The sequence below is a fragment of the Lepisosteus oculatus genome, chromosome 2 (genome assembly GCF_040954835.1).
Source record: "Lepisosteus oculatus isolate fLepOcu1 chromosome 2, fLepOcu1.hap2, whole genome shotgun sequence".
NCBI lineage: Eukaryota > Metazoa > Chordata > Actinopteri > Semionotiformes > Lepisosteidae > Lepisosteus > Lepisosteus oculatus.
In genome coordinates, this window is record NC_090697.1 from 66,803,537 (window position 1) to 66,818,392 (window position 14,856).

At 37.8% G+C, this 14,856-nt stretch overlaps 1 protein-coding gene across 5 annotated transcripts in view; it reads left to right on the top strand.

Moving 5' to 3' along the window:
- bgnb (biglycan b) overlaps positions 1-14,856 on the top strand; it is a 51,034-nt gene that overhangs the window by 17,838 nt on the left and 18,340 nt on the right. For all 5 annotated transcript variants that reach the window (XM_015343000.2, XM_015343009.2, XM_006625612.3 and 2 more), the window contains one exon: positions 13,044-13,290. In XM_015343000.2, the coding sequence (XP_015198486.1) occupies positions 13,068-13,290 (223 nt within the window). In that variant the 5' untranslated portion in view covers positions 13,044-13,067. The remainder of the gene's footprint in view (positions 1-13,043; positions 13,291-14,856) is intronic.

The following is a 14,856-nucleotide window of genomic DNA, read 5'->3' on the forward strand; positions in this document are numbered from 1 at the left end:
GATGACATATTTGATGGATACAATTTCAGAGGAACTTAAATGAATGGTGGTTTGGGTTATCCAGAATTGGTTATTTGTACTGTGCAGCACAACTTAAGTCTCTAGCTGGTTTAGTGGCCTTAATGTACCTGTATGAACACAGGTCAAAAGCCACATTCTCAATTCCTGGCCTATCATATTTCCCACTATTTTCATTCCCACTGCTACCATTTTGCTTCACTTTCAAAAATATGGGAGGAAATGCATCATTTTAGACAAACTGATTTACAATCTAAATTGAGATATGACTGTGTTAAAAGATCTGCAACATACTGTATACAGTAAATGGAATTAAGAAGATTCACCTGATGTATTCCAATGGGTACCTGAGCTAAATGCCTGTATGAGACAATTACCTAGAAACTGAAAGGTATTTTACATCTGTTTGATCAAACTTGTACACCCTGGTTACAATGTGTTTATTCTGATTATGATGATGTTAGCTTAACATCTTAAACAAAGAGACCTGGTGTTAGTTACTGTACCTGGTGGAGTTTTGTCTTTCCACCGGTGTATTTTATTGATGGGTGTGCAAAGTCATTATGTATATATGCTTTTTTTTATACTGTACTTCTGGAAAACCCAATAACAATGTTCTAAAAATGCCATCTAGTTAAATCTGCTTTAATTCTATTCAGGACCTCAAGCAAGTGTCTTCATGAATCTGCTAAAAATTAGAAGAGATCGAGTATACTGATTTTTCTAGAGCTCTTTTGTATTACTTTTTCTGGTAAGATGTTTGTTTTAGCATTAACATTCTTTTCAAAAAAGAAAGAAGCTTTAATCAACTCAAAAATGCTGTGTGAGAATACCCATTAATACATCCCATTATTCCTTGTTTTAGTACTTAAAACATACACCTCTTCACCAAAGTGATATTCTTATACACACATGGCCTAAACAAATACAATATAATTACAGAGATACAGTTAATGTTTGAAGCTCATTCTGGGGATTTTATGGGCTCCAACTGATGCTGATTATTTGCTGTCATTGAGTTTCAAGTGTCATGCATTCTGGGCCTTACCTGTAGAAGTTGCACAAGTGACGCAAACCTATCTGAGGTGTGGTTGCTAAGCTACCATTGATGGTCCACTATTTTGCTGCAATATCTTGTTGCTTCTAAGCCATTGCTTAGCTTTATGAGACATACATTTACCTTTTTTGGCTTGTAAAGCAGAAGTTACAACTGAGAAAAATTACACATGGCATTGTGGGATCTTATGGAAACCAGGAAATAGACCTGATGAAAAAATGTGATCAATAATGACACACTGATTGGAAAACTGCAGTGGTGTGTGTTTGTATTAATAGCAATAACACAATCCCTGCAATGGAGCAAAAGCCCATCTTTTCCAGAGTGCTGTGGTGAATAAAAATCAAATATTCTGCTTTCCCCATATGAATGATGGTTTTATGCTGAACAAATTACAGAGAAGGCAACTGTTTCATACTGTATGCCACGAATAAAAATCCTGGTGGTCACTTGCAAAATTCCAGAGGATAAGGAGACTAAAAACCTTGCAAAGATACTTGGTACTGTACACGCAGGAATCCATTATTTTTCTGTTTCCTCATTATGGAATCCCAAAAAGTATTTTCAGGATCTGTGCCCGACAGAAATTAAGGAAACCAATTATAATAAACCAATAAGTCTTACTTTTGTTCCTGGTAAGCTATGAGAGGAGTTGAACTGGAGGAATCCTCAAAGAAATAAGGCATTTTAAGAGATGGATAACAAGGAAATGGTATGTCTGATAACACTGAAGTACTGTATATACATTCTTCTCCAAAGTTAAATATATTTAATTTATAACAGGGCAAGAAGGAAGCAGAGCACTAAAAAGTTGTATGATACATTTATGATAAGAAACTACTTTTTACAGTATATTTAAATTTATTTTAAATTTCCAGAAAGCTTTTGCTAAGGTTAATCCAATTAATTTTGAAAAGTCAAAAGGTACACACATGGATCAAGAACTTAAGCAACAGGAAACTGTGTGTAATCTGAATAAAGGGACATTCGATAAACTTGGACAGTGCAGATTTAAAAACTTTACTTACATTTTAAAAACTAACAGTTAATTCAAATTGGGGTGGAGCGGTGGCTCTGTGGCTAAGGATCTGTGCCTGTGGCTAGAAGGTTGCTGGTTCAAATCCCACACCTGGCAGAGGAATCCTACTCCGTTGGGCTCCTGACCAAGGCCCTTAACCCTGACTGCTCCAGGGGTGCTGTACGATGGCAGACCCTGCACTCTGACCCCAAGCTCTCTCCCTGTCTGTGTGTCTCATGGAGAGCAAGCTGGGGTATGCGAAAAGATAATTCCTAATGCAAGAAATTGTAAAGGGTTAATAAAGCAATGTTATTATTATTAAATTTAAACACTTCCTGATATATATTAAGGATTTAAATTGGTACACTTGTATACTTTTACATAATTATAATGAATAATTATATGTGATAGATATATACATATTACAATTATATATTGTAAATATATACATCCAATATATAAACATTATGAATTTGTTTCCTAGAGGCCACAAAATAGGGGAGTCACAAACTAGGTTTTCTGTTCTCACCCAAGAAAAGTAAAGGTATTGTATATTTGAAAAATCTGACTTATTTCAGATAAAACATATCGGGACAATGAGGAAGCTGAGACGTGATTGTCATACGTAGAATTCTCATATTGAAAACAAATATAGAAAAATATTTGCTTCTGAAATTTTCAGTTTGTTTTCTTGCTTTAGAAAAATAAAACTATCTTTAATTTCTTTTTGGGATCATAGGAAGGTTATTTCATCTTTTGTAATAAAGTATTCTCTCTCATAAACAGGTTAATAAAATATCTGAGATATTTTTCTCTGTGCTGTGGTATGATCCAGGCTTTTGCTATGCCGTAATTACTAGGCTGGGTCATTGTCGGGAATTATTGATGGTGTATTGCAGTTCCTGGACCTCGTCTTGGAACTAAACTGTTCAATCTTTTTTTGCTTATTAAATATTTGTAAGAAATGCAGTGTATGATCTATTAACAATATCTTTCAATACAAGTATCCATTCTGTTATATTGGAATTTAATACAGCTAATGAAGTAGAGAAGATCCAAGTCGTCTCCTAGTTCAAAAATGGCAAAGAGCTATTAAATATTTTATCTGTATAAATTATGCACTTAGCAGTAAATGGTGCGTATATATTAAATTGACTGTGCAAATGACTTTTTCATTAAGTAGTGTTTCCCATAGTCATAACATGTGGCTTGATTCCCATACACAGCTTGTTTGGCCAGGTCAAATGAGTTCAAAAGCAAAAAAAGAAAAAAATGTGGGTCTGGAATCAGGCAGCACTGCCTAAATAAAACCTGGTTAGCCCACAAGTGAAGTTAGACTAGGCCACATGGAGATCTGAAGCAATGATCAGTGACTAAACATTCAGTAATGGGTACCCCTCAATGATTTACAGTACACACTTCTGCACAAATGTCCTCATGTTGTTTTAATTTTCTATGTCTGTAAAAAGCATTCCCAAGTTACTCAGAGACAGAGTTCTTGTAGAAGGCAGTACAATTATTAAGAACTCAACTTTTTGAAAATATTTCTGTTCTGCTTCTGTGATGGAAGTACCTGTACTTGTACCTGTTCTTTTGTGTGGATGTTTTCTCATGAATGCCAGTGAGTAGTTCACCAAGACTCACATTCTATACTAAAACTACACTTAAAAAAAAAAAGATAAGATCACAAGGGGGTGGAGTGGTGGTACTGTGGCTAAGGATCTGCACCTGTGGCTGGAAGGTTGCAGGCTCAAATCCTGCAGCTGGCAGAGGAATCCTACTCTGTTGGGCCCCTGAAGAAGGCCCTTAACCCCAGCTGCTCCAGGGGCACTGTATAAATGACTGACCCTGCACTCTGACCCCAAGCTTCTCTCTCTGTGTGTCTGTGTCTCATGGAGAGCAAGCTGGGGTATGTGAAAAGATGAATTCCTAATGCAAGAAATTGTATATGGCTAATAAAGTTATCTTATCTAAAATACTCTTAGTGCAGCCTAGTGTGAACAAAGATATTTTTTCAAATGTAAAAAAGTAGCCTTCCCTGCTATTCAGTCCCTAATTCCATTTCTCTGTGTTTTCATACCATTTTATAAGCTGCCAGTTTTATAATTACAAGATGTTTCTTGGCTTGACTTCCAGCTATAACTCTGCCACTGTGTGAGGAGGAGGACAAACGTTGTATCTCAAACATGCCCACTTCAGCTGTTCATTACTTGACTTATTGTGAGCTCCACTTTGGACAGCAGTACTGCACCTCTCTCAGCGAGGTCACTAAATCCTTACAGAGGAGGTCCTGTTGCACCCAAAGCTGAGGAAACCCTAAGTTACTAAGGCCTACTCAATTTTGACAGTTCTACAGTAGCTAGCTGTGTGCCACTACTAGGGAATTGGGTCACATGTGGCTAATAACATGGCACGGGCTCAAAACCCCTTTACTGGTGGACCTACTATTGATCTCTCTAGTTGCATTATTTAGTGTTTGCATTAAACTGAATTTACAGCTTATATTTGTGTTTAGTGTATCTTCCTTAATAACTATTGCAACTCAAATCTGCCTTTAAAAAAGCTCCACCTCTAGGCTTTTCCTCCTGAGCATCCTGTTCCTTCTCCTACAGACTTCCTGTTAGCCAGCTTTGCAGAACTGATATTTAGCAGCAAATTAAACCTGGTGTAATGACGAGATGTTTTGGAAATATTTTTTGTTGTGTTTACCCCTTAACACAACCAAAGAAAACAAATGTATGGAGTCTGAACTGAAGTCAAGCTTTCTTACAATGCACAACATACAGTATGTCAATGCATGCATTCAGACCAGGGAGGTCTACTTCTGCAGTAAAGTGGATTCACATACTGTATATGATACAAAAACATCACCACTCTCTTTTATAGACTCAGTCTCTGAGGTTGTTTCCTCTGTCTCTCGGGACAAAGTTTTTGTACACCTTTAGGATTTTGAACATTGGTCTCCTGCAGGTAAGTCAGGTGAATCATTAGTCATAATAGAATGGAATTCTGTTGTCTGTTGTTGGTCTGGTGACTCAGCTTCTGGAACATTTTCATCAACATCTGGTGGTTTCAAGGTAAGGATTGGATCCTCGTGTATATCGTTTGTTTCTTATTATCATGAGGTAGGTGTTGACTTTCACTGTGTTTGAGCATTCTAGATCTGATCTACATGTCATCTCCATCTAGTGTCTCCAACATCAATGGTGTACATCAGAGGGCCTGTTCTAATGACAATTGTTTAGGTTAGACTTTTTGATACAAGTCTTGTGCAAGACAGTCCTGTTCAACACTGAAGCTTCTGTTTGGTTTCTTATTCATTTGTTAAAATGGTTTACTTTTCATTTAATTTCAACTTCTTAATTCTCTAATTTGTTTTTCGTACTTCCATGCAAGATTTCAGGTTCGTGTTTAAGAACATAATTGCTGAAGTTATATTCGTTATTGCATGAACTGCATTTCATGCAACTGCAGAACTGCAAAAGAAAGTTATCATTTTTTAATTGCAGTAGTATGTTCTAATTCTCCACTGCCCTGATAGACTTTTTGAAAATTTGGACAAATCTCTCTGATAAACCACTTGTGGCTGGATGGTGAGGACCAGAGATGAAATGTTTAATGCTGTTCTGCTTCATGAAGGTTTTGAATTGCTGAGAAGTACAGTACTGTAAACTGTTGTCCGTTACCACTGTAGTAACAGAGTCATTGGAAGGGACTGCAAAATCAATATGCACACATTGCCAGGGTGATAAAAATAATTCCCATGAGTGTAAAGACAAAGTTGGTGCATTCTGGATTAGTTGGCATCCAGTGCAGCTCTTTGTCAAGTTTTCGATCTGTTTGTCTATACCCAGCCACCACACTGTCACAATTGTCACAGTCCCCGAGTGTCCTTCATGCAATGCATTTGAATATAATTACAACGTGTGATCCATACAGTACATCAAGGTTCTTTGACATACCGACAGCTGATTGTTTCTGGCTACAAAGTCTGGGTACAGGTTCTGTAATGTCCGTGTTTTGGCCACCATCGTATAATGATGTCTGAAACATTCAGCAGAGTTGGGCTGTTCCTTGTTTCTCTTTGAATATGTTCGTTTGTAACTGTTAACTGATATACAGGACAATCATGACATAATACACATCGAATAGGTCCATTTATCTTAGTTGTTCTTCTTTCTGTAGTGGTAAACATGACTTTTAGCATTGCCAGGTTCTCGTGTTCTTTTGAATTCAATGTCATAAGAATGTGCTCCTCGGAACAGTGACTGTTGTTGCAAATGTGCTGCAGTCATCAGTGAAACACCTTTCCTGGCGTTGAAAATGACCACTAAAGGGTGGTAATTGGTCACCAAGGTAAACCTTTGACCGTGGAATTTCTTCACTCACCATTCAAAGCTAATGGCTTCTCGGTCAATTTGTGCATAATTTTCAGTCACTGTCAATGACGAAGTAAAGCACCTGGTAAGGTGACGCTAACTTAATGGGTAGGGAAGGATCAAAGTATGTCAGCACTTTATCTGATGTTATCAGTCTCTTATGTAAACTTGTTCACAGCTCTCTGACCACTTCTTTTTTGACCTTATCTGTAATAGTGCACTCAGTGTATGTAGCACTGTGGAACAGTTTGGCAAGAAGTTGTGATAGCAGTTTACAAGCCCTAAATAGGATCATAACTGTGACACATTCTGAAGTTGTGGTGTCTTTAGCATGGCCACACAGTCTGAGTCCATACTCTTTCAGTCTGTTGAGCACTTTCTGTAAGTTATTCAGGTAATCTTGATTGTTTTTATCTGTGACAAGGTAGAAGTAAAATTGTGCAACTGATAGTTTGTGATTTTCTCTTGATATAAGTTGCCACAGGAATGACCTTTATTAATGCCCACTGTTCTGTATGTGGCGTTGGGGGATTTAAAAGCTGGGGTTAACTGACAGGAGATTGGAGCTGTGTTAGCAATCCTGGCTAGCATATTTTTTGTGCTGGGAATTTGAGTTTTACACAATTTTTAATCCTATTTTAGTTATGTACACAAACTGATAGTGCCTAAAGTCTATAACTTATTGCTTGGGCTGTATTTGGTGTGGGTGGCACTAACAAACTGCACAGCAAACCTTACGTTTTGGAAACCGGTTATGTTAAGCAAAATATAGTTAACCAGCCGAAAAGTTCCACTCTTTCAATATACAGTATGTTGTCCATTCTTCCAGAACAGCATCCAAAGACTAATACAGTATTTTCAAGGTCGCCTGATATTGTTTTTTCATTTACTCATGGATTTGTCTCGCTAGCACCGTCTCACACCCCCGTCATCTTTCCTTTTCCCTTTTTTTTATTTCTCTTCAGCAATTTTATCTAATCTTGGTCTGGGGTGACATTGTCAGCAGTTGTAGATCCAGTCTTGTTGCAAATGTGTTGTTTCTACCTTATAATACGATTTGCATTAAATAAATGCAAGGAGCCCAAGCTGAAGTCAAACTGTACTGGAACTTTCTTACAACACATATCAATGTGTGCACTCCAATAGGTGAAACATGGGATATCTACATCCAAAGTACAGCAAATCTACATACACTACTTTTTAAAAGAACAGAATCTCTGATGTTTGCTTTTATCTGTACATGCAAATGTTAACCTTAGCTGAGAAAGTGTGGATTTGTTTTTTTTCTGGGAGAAGGTTTGTAGATGATATTGAAACAAATACTGAAAGAATCGCATAATAAATGTAGGATGGTTTCTTCAAAATGACATCCCTGAGCTGTTCATTCTAGTGCAGTTTCTTAAATCCCTGGGACTTGATGAATGGCGTGACATTGATGGAGGACGTTTTAAGCAGAGTTTTCTAAATGCTTTGTTCAAAAGGTATTAGTTTTCAATTATCTTCAAAATAAGAATTTTGGTATGGTTCTCTTGCACACCCTCTGTAAATCACAGAAATTTCCCAAATTAATTTTCATGCTCAGGCCTAATTTAAAATTTTTACAGGCTGGGAAAAGTCCAAAACTTGACTGTAAGCTCCAAACTGCAAAACTGAACAATGAATCTTTCTTTACCCCTGAAATTGTGGCATACCAAGATGTCATTCTTCCTGAAACAAATATGGACAAATGCGAGACCACAGTACGTGGCGTATGATTTGAAGATTTTTGTGGGAATCCCTTTAAATATGCCCTTATGTTCATTTTCATATGTTCTCTTAACTTTTTTTATGTTGGCAAAATTGGTCTGCAGTGAAATGTATGTATAATACATAATGGGTTTTTGGGAACAAATGATAGCCCCTGAAATTCAGTGTTGACCATACAGTAGTACATTCAGATCTATGTACTGTTTTTCTTTTCATATCAGAAAAGGGTTTTATAGCACCTAACAACACAAGATTGATTTATGAATTGAAAAACTTTTCAACCAAAACTTTTCATAAACCTCTCTTGGAGCACTTTGAAATGAGTTATAATTAGTATTATAACTCATATGAGTTTATGAGTTATCTAATAATAGTAATATATATTATAACTAGTTGCTATATTTTATGCCTATCCTGGTTTTAAGGACCAATGTTTTCAGTTAGGACATTTTTTCTAGGCCCTCTGTGGCCAAGATCTGAAGTCCATGTGAAATTTATCACCTTAAAGCTTCAAATTTGATGGGAGCCCTTCAAGAAGATGGGAGATTTCAAGATGCAGTTACATACAGATATTCCTCTTTAACCACATGATGTACAAATGTTCATACTGTATCTTCTTCTAAAGGTGCATATCTGCAGTGGGATTTTTTTTATGAACCTATTATGAAATGTTCGTTTCTCTTTTCTGGACTTTGTCGCACCCTGAGTAATTTGAAAGGCAAGGAAAATGTGACAACACCCTTTAATAAAGGTTTGGAAAACCTTTTCAGCTCGCACTAGGAATCTAATTTGGAATTCTGCATCTGATAAAGATGTTTTGGAGATATGCCACTACAAGGCACAGTAAATGTGCTAGAGAGAAACAAGTTAATGGAGTTAATTAAGTAAATTAAAACTTTAATTTGCAGTTAAGTTTCTTTTTCTGCCGTGTTTTCATCTGTTATAACAAAACAGGTTGTTTTCGCAGTGAGACCTGGGCAACAATGTACAGTAAAGGCATGCATCACTTGTACTGACTGCATCTCCCCTGTTAAGCTCTTGAAAATGAAAGAAATTTAATAAGGGTGTCAGTTCTTTTCCACATGGAAATAGGTACTATACCCCCCTCCCCAGCGATGGAAGTAGGTATTAACTCAGCAGGGTAGCATTTTTCTTTCTACCCTGATTTACTTTCTCTCCACTTCCCCTCACACTAAGTCAGCTTGGCAGGGGGATCAAAGACGGACTCGTGTACACTAGGGAAGCTTAGCCTGCTACCAAAAGGCAGCAATTTTATGAGCTTTGCCTGTGAGGGAGCAACTCCGTGGTTTCAAGCTGCCTTCCTGCAAATTAAAGATCTATCGAAGGAGGGTGGTAACGGCAGGCCATGCAGATCTCAGCTTGCCTTAGACTTCGCTTGTTTGCCACGTGGCTGCCAAATGGAAACGGGGGACCCAGGATGAAATCTGCGGTTTATTCTTTAAAAAAAGAGTCATGGATCTAATGGGGTCCCCTTTGCCCCTGAATTTGTCACTTTGACTGGCGGCACAGCTTCAGTGGTCTTTGGTGATAAGAGGGGCTTTTCTGACAATCAGCAGTGCAACCACATTATGGAGAAAGCTACATAAACCAGATTGGTCTGTGGTCTAAGAGCGACTTTAAATCAACAAAGAAGCAACAAGTGGGAGGAACCCTCTTTCTGCTGTATGGAACAAAATCTAAGGTTCTAAAGAGTGAGCTAGTAGGCAGATTGATGGGCCAAGTTAGAAGGCAGAGTTTTATATTATCAGCTGCATGGGTGTAGAGCATGTTACTGGTTGCAGATTCTATGGAAAATGTTTCTAAAATCCGTGTTACTGATATGTAATACTGTACCTGAACAAAACGAATGCAGATTTAGTTTTGGAATGTATTGTAAGCTGTTTTCCATAATCAGTTGTAATTAAATGAAACCAGGGTCAGATCATTAACAAGTCAGACTGATATTCTGTGTAACAAGTACTGTGTAAACAAGCAATGCACTATATAGAAGCTGTTCCAATGTCATTAATGTTGTACAGTAAATGTTATTTTAAATAAATACAAAATGTTTGCTTTAATAAATAGCAAATCATATGTAATATATCAAAACTCAAAACATGAGCAAATATCATTTTAAAAACGAAAAATTTATAAAAATTAGTAAGATACCAAATTAGAAGCTGTAACCTTGTCATCACACTACCATTATTGCTTTCAACAACTCCTTATCCAATTCAGGGTCATGTCAGCCCTACAAGCCAGCCTGGGACGCATTGGGCACTAGATGGGATATAAGTTGATGGGGATGCCAGTCCATCTCTGGGCACACATAGTCAGAGAGACAGACACGCCCACACTCGCATCAGGGCCAGTTTTCCCAGAAACCAGTTAACTCACCAGCATATCTTTGGATTGTGGGATGAAACCAAAGCACCTGGAGGTGTACACACTATACCTCTTTATGTACAGACATGGATTGACATTAAATGAAATGAAGACTTGAGAACATGTTCTGGCTTTAATCTGTTTGACTTGAGGAAGAGTAGCCTGGTCATCTGCATGATATCGAACACAGTTGGTTCCCCACTCCCTAATGAAGTGGGTAAAAGGGATACAGGTTTGGTGCTACAAGTGGGTTTGGGGTGGGGACTTGGGTAAAGGGCACTGGGAAGGAAAACCTGAACTACCCTAGTCAGCAGGTCATTGGTAGGATGGAGTAATACTGCCTGATTCTGAGGCATGATATTTTCAGAAACTCAGATCAATCTATAAATACATTTACTGTGTAAGTATGTAAACAGTTAAGGAACAAGTAGAGGTTCTGCACTGAAAAGTTACAAACCTAGTGTTTCTAGTTTGACTGCTAAGCCTGTAAGCAGCAGGCTTTTTGCAGAAACAAGTGAGCCCCAATAATGCAGGTGTGATGATGGGCTGTATGGATTATTTGGCTTTATCCCACTTGCTCCCGCATAAAGTGTTGGGAGATGCCTAGAGGCCTGGACTTCTGCTTAGCTCCCAGATGATTTCTGGGAATTTAGGATTATCCTGCTTCCATACATACACTATGAATTCCATTTCTGAACAGCACATTAGCACTTAACAAATGAAAAACAACCCCTGTGTAAAGGTGTGATAACGTAGGGGATCACATACTAGCATTAATCTCACAACAGGTCTATACAGTACATACTGTAACGTACATTTAACACTCTTTTAGCTAAGGCACAACCCACAGTGCCACAGTTCTGTATAACCATTTTAACTTTTTTTCAACCACCCCTGGTACAAAAAAAGGCTGTCTGCTGTACTGTAGGAACTTGCCCTTTGTCACAAATAACTAATACCTTACTGGCCATTTCCCAAATAAGGCACACTCAAGCCATTTACAGGCACTCAACAAGTTCTATTTTAAAAAAAATACTACAGTATGTTATCAATTTGTTATTCTGCACTGAAAATATTTTGCCCTTTGTTCTTTCTGCACTGTATAAAGAATAAATGTGAGAAATAATATTTTGCCAGTACTTTGGTGATCGGATCAGCTGGTATTTGTAAAGGCCCTTCGTCAGCTTGTACCAAAGGCCAGGGGGTTGCAGATTGGTCCCCTTGGGGATGGAAAACCCGGTTTAATACAGTAATAAAGTGGTGGGGATGTTGGAAGCTTGGGGCCCTTGGTGGAACATGCTTTATAGGTTGGTGGGACACAGCTGTCTGGCGTCTAGAGATCAAAGGAGGTTGATTTTAAATATGTTCTAATTGGTTCACAAAGAGTTGCTGGTGCTGCAACTTTCCTTGTTTTTATCATTCTTAATTTTTAACTGCATGGTATTGGTAATAATGTTTTACAGTAACCAGGAAAGACCAACAAATGGTTGAATAGCATGTGACAGCTGAATGTATTCCTAGCCGTTTTTGGTGATCATTGGGCATTGTATGAGTTGGAAGTACAGTAGATTCTAAACTTAACAGACAAGGAGGGCAAAACAGAAGGTACACGTTCATGAGCTGCAGATTTGGTTATTATCCTTGCAGCTACATTTTATGAAAATTGCACCCTATGCGGGTCTTGGCAGAAACCTTGGGCAAAACATTATAATAAATGGTTCCTGGTTTAACATGTGCTTCTGTAAAGTCTCTGTGTCATAATGAAATAAACAAAGTGTTACACAAGAAATAAAAAAATTGTAAATAATATTTCTGACATGAGACTCTAGTCATATAAGTGTTAAAGACAACACCAAGAGTTCTGGCCTCTGTGAAAGACTTACAATCAACATAGTTTTCCATAGCTGAAATGGAGCACAAAACAACAAAACTATCTTAAGTATTTTAATAAAGTGTAGCTTTAGAAAATCTGTTGCATCCAAAATGTAATTTCTGATAAGAATTATGAGAGTTTAGAAACTGCAAGACCAGTGTCAATAGTATTCTGCAAGTAAAGCCATAGTAATATACTGTAATAAATAATAACTATAATATTCATAAATAATTACAAAGATCCCAAAACAGGGCCTTGAGAAACCCCTGATAATACCTGACAACAGAAAGCATCCATTGTTACTAACTGTTCTGTATTTGATGGAGTAACTAATTAACTAAGAGGGAAAACAAAATGTGCATTGCATTTATTAGACAGCAATTAGAAAAAGTCGTAATACCGTGGCACTGGCTGATGCAGAGTCAGAAGAGCTCAGTTAAGAGCCATCAGGTAGTGCTGTGTTCATTACCCATACTGCACAGTTCCCACAGCCACTGTGTGATGAGTAATGATCTTGCTCTGGAGTTATGGCCCTAGTTTTGATTGCTTCTCTCTGTGCCCTGCCAGGTCTGTGCAGTACCTGGAGCTGCCATGGAACTCCTCCTTTTGCTGCTCTGCTCCTTCCTGGCATCTGGCCTGGCACATCCCTTAGAGCCCTTCAATCAGAAAGTCTTCTGGGATTTTGCACTGGACAGTGACTCCATGATGAATGACGAGGAGGGCTCAGGCCCTGGAGAAGAGCAACCCCCTCCTCTGCCAGTCTGTCCATTTGGATGCCAGTGTCACCTTCGGGTCGTTCAGTGCTCTGACCTTGGTAAGTGTTCAGCGGGGGGAGCCTTTGATCGATCATCATCTTTTACATCAATACTGATATTAAAAATGTGAACAGCATGAAAATGATCTCTTGTCTTCATTTTATTTTGACTGTGTCCGTGACTCTGCCGACAATCCTAACTGAGCAGCTGAGGAAAGAAGGGCGAAAGTGAAGTTGTTTATTTGATGCAACTGTAGAGTAAAATATGGATCAGGCTGCATGCTTTAAATAACATTAACTATTGATGACATGAAACAGTTAACATTCTTATATATTTGCATGTAAGAGACAGAAGTGCTACAGGGACTAGAAGGTCGTAAGATAAGACCATTTCCAGAGTCAGTAGTACTTAAGGAAACAATGGTATTCATAGGCCCTTAGCAAAATACTTTCAGCTTTCTCTCAAGACAAGGGAAATTCCCAGTAACTCAATAATTGCTAATATATACTGCCCATCCATAAAAAAGAGTGACAATATTGGACCCAAGCAATTCTATTGCTTCTATTACATGGAAGGTTATGAATGCAATCATTGGAACTGAAGTAATGAATATCCTGTACGGTAACATGCAGGAAGTACATTTTTACCAAATTTGTTGGAGTGTGAAACATGCTACCCACATGTTGTTGAAGAGCATATCATGGCTTTTTTTCAAGAAACTGCTGGGTGAGATCCTTGGATCAGTTAGCTGGTGAAAACTCAAATGTGATTGGTGAGCAGAATGAACTCTTCTTGTTTGTAACCATTCTTATAAAATTAAAGACGTGTAGCACAATCGGCTTTATTATGACTGGAAGCGTTAGGCTATATGGTAGTTGCTGCTATGTAAGTCATACGGCTTAAATTGCCATTTGAAAATAAATCATTTGAAAAAGTGGAAAAATAAATGTTTATTTCTGAACAGTTTTTAGCAGGGTTATCAGGTCTCTTACAGCTAAAAGGCTAGCTAAATAAGACAACAGACCAACTGCTGTATTTTTAACATATTGTCCCTCTTATTTGATGTGGTTACAACAGCAGCTGGTTAAAGTTCTGTTGCAAATGGTTAGAAATGTGCATTTACATTGTCTTTTTATTTATTTTTTAAAATTGTCATCTGCAAAGCTTTTTTTGGGTTCTTATCATTTCTGTAAGCCATGGCACAAAGTAGACTTATATTTCAAGTTTATTCACTCACTGATTTTTATCCCTAATTCTAATGTACTGTAAAACAAAGGACTTGGCAGGTCATGTTTGTACTGCTGTGGTACCAGTATATTATACGATGCTTGATGTATATTTCTGAAACAAAGTCTTGAATGGAAAGCTGTTTTGACATACAGGTACTCAGGTAACGTCAAGATATCATTTCACGTTATCTCAACATGTATTAGGGATATTTTAACATTTAAGATATCTTGAAATGCATTTAGAGATTATTCTAAGTGATCTTTTGGCATCTCACAAATTCAGGTTATCCAGAAAAGGCTTCCATGTTATCATTGTTTGGTAAGAAGATAGGGGGCCAAGACTGAATAAACGAAGTCACCCAAGGTGTCGGACTGTCAAGTGCTATCCTCGGATAT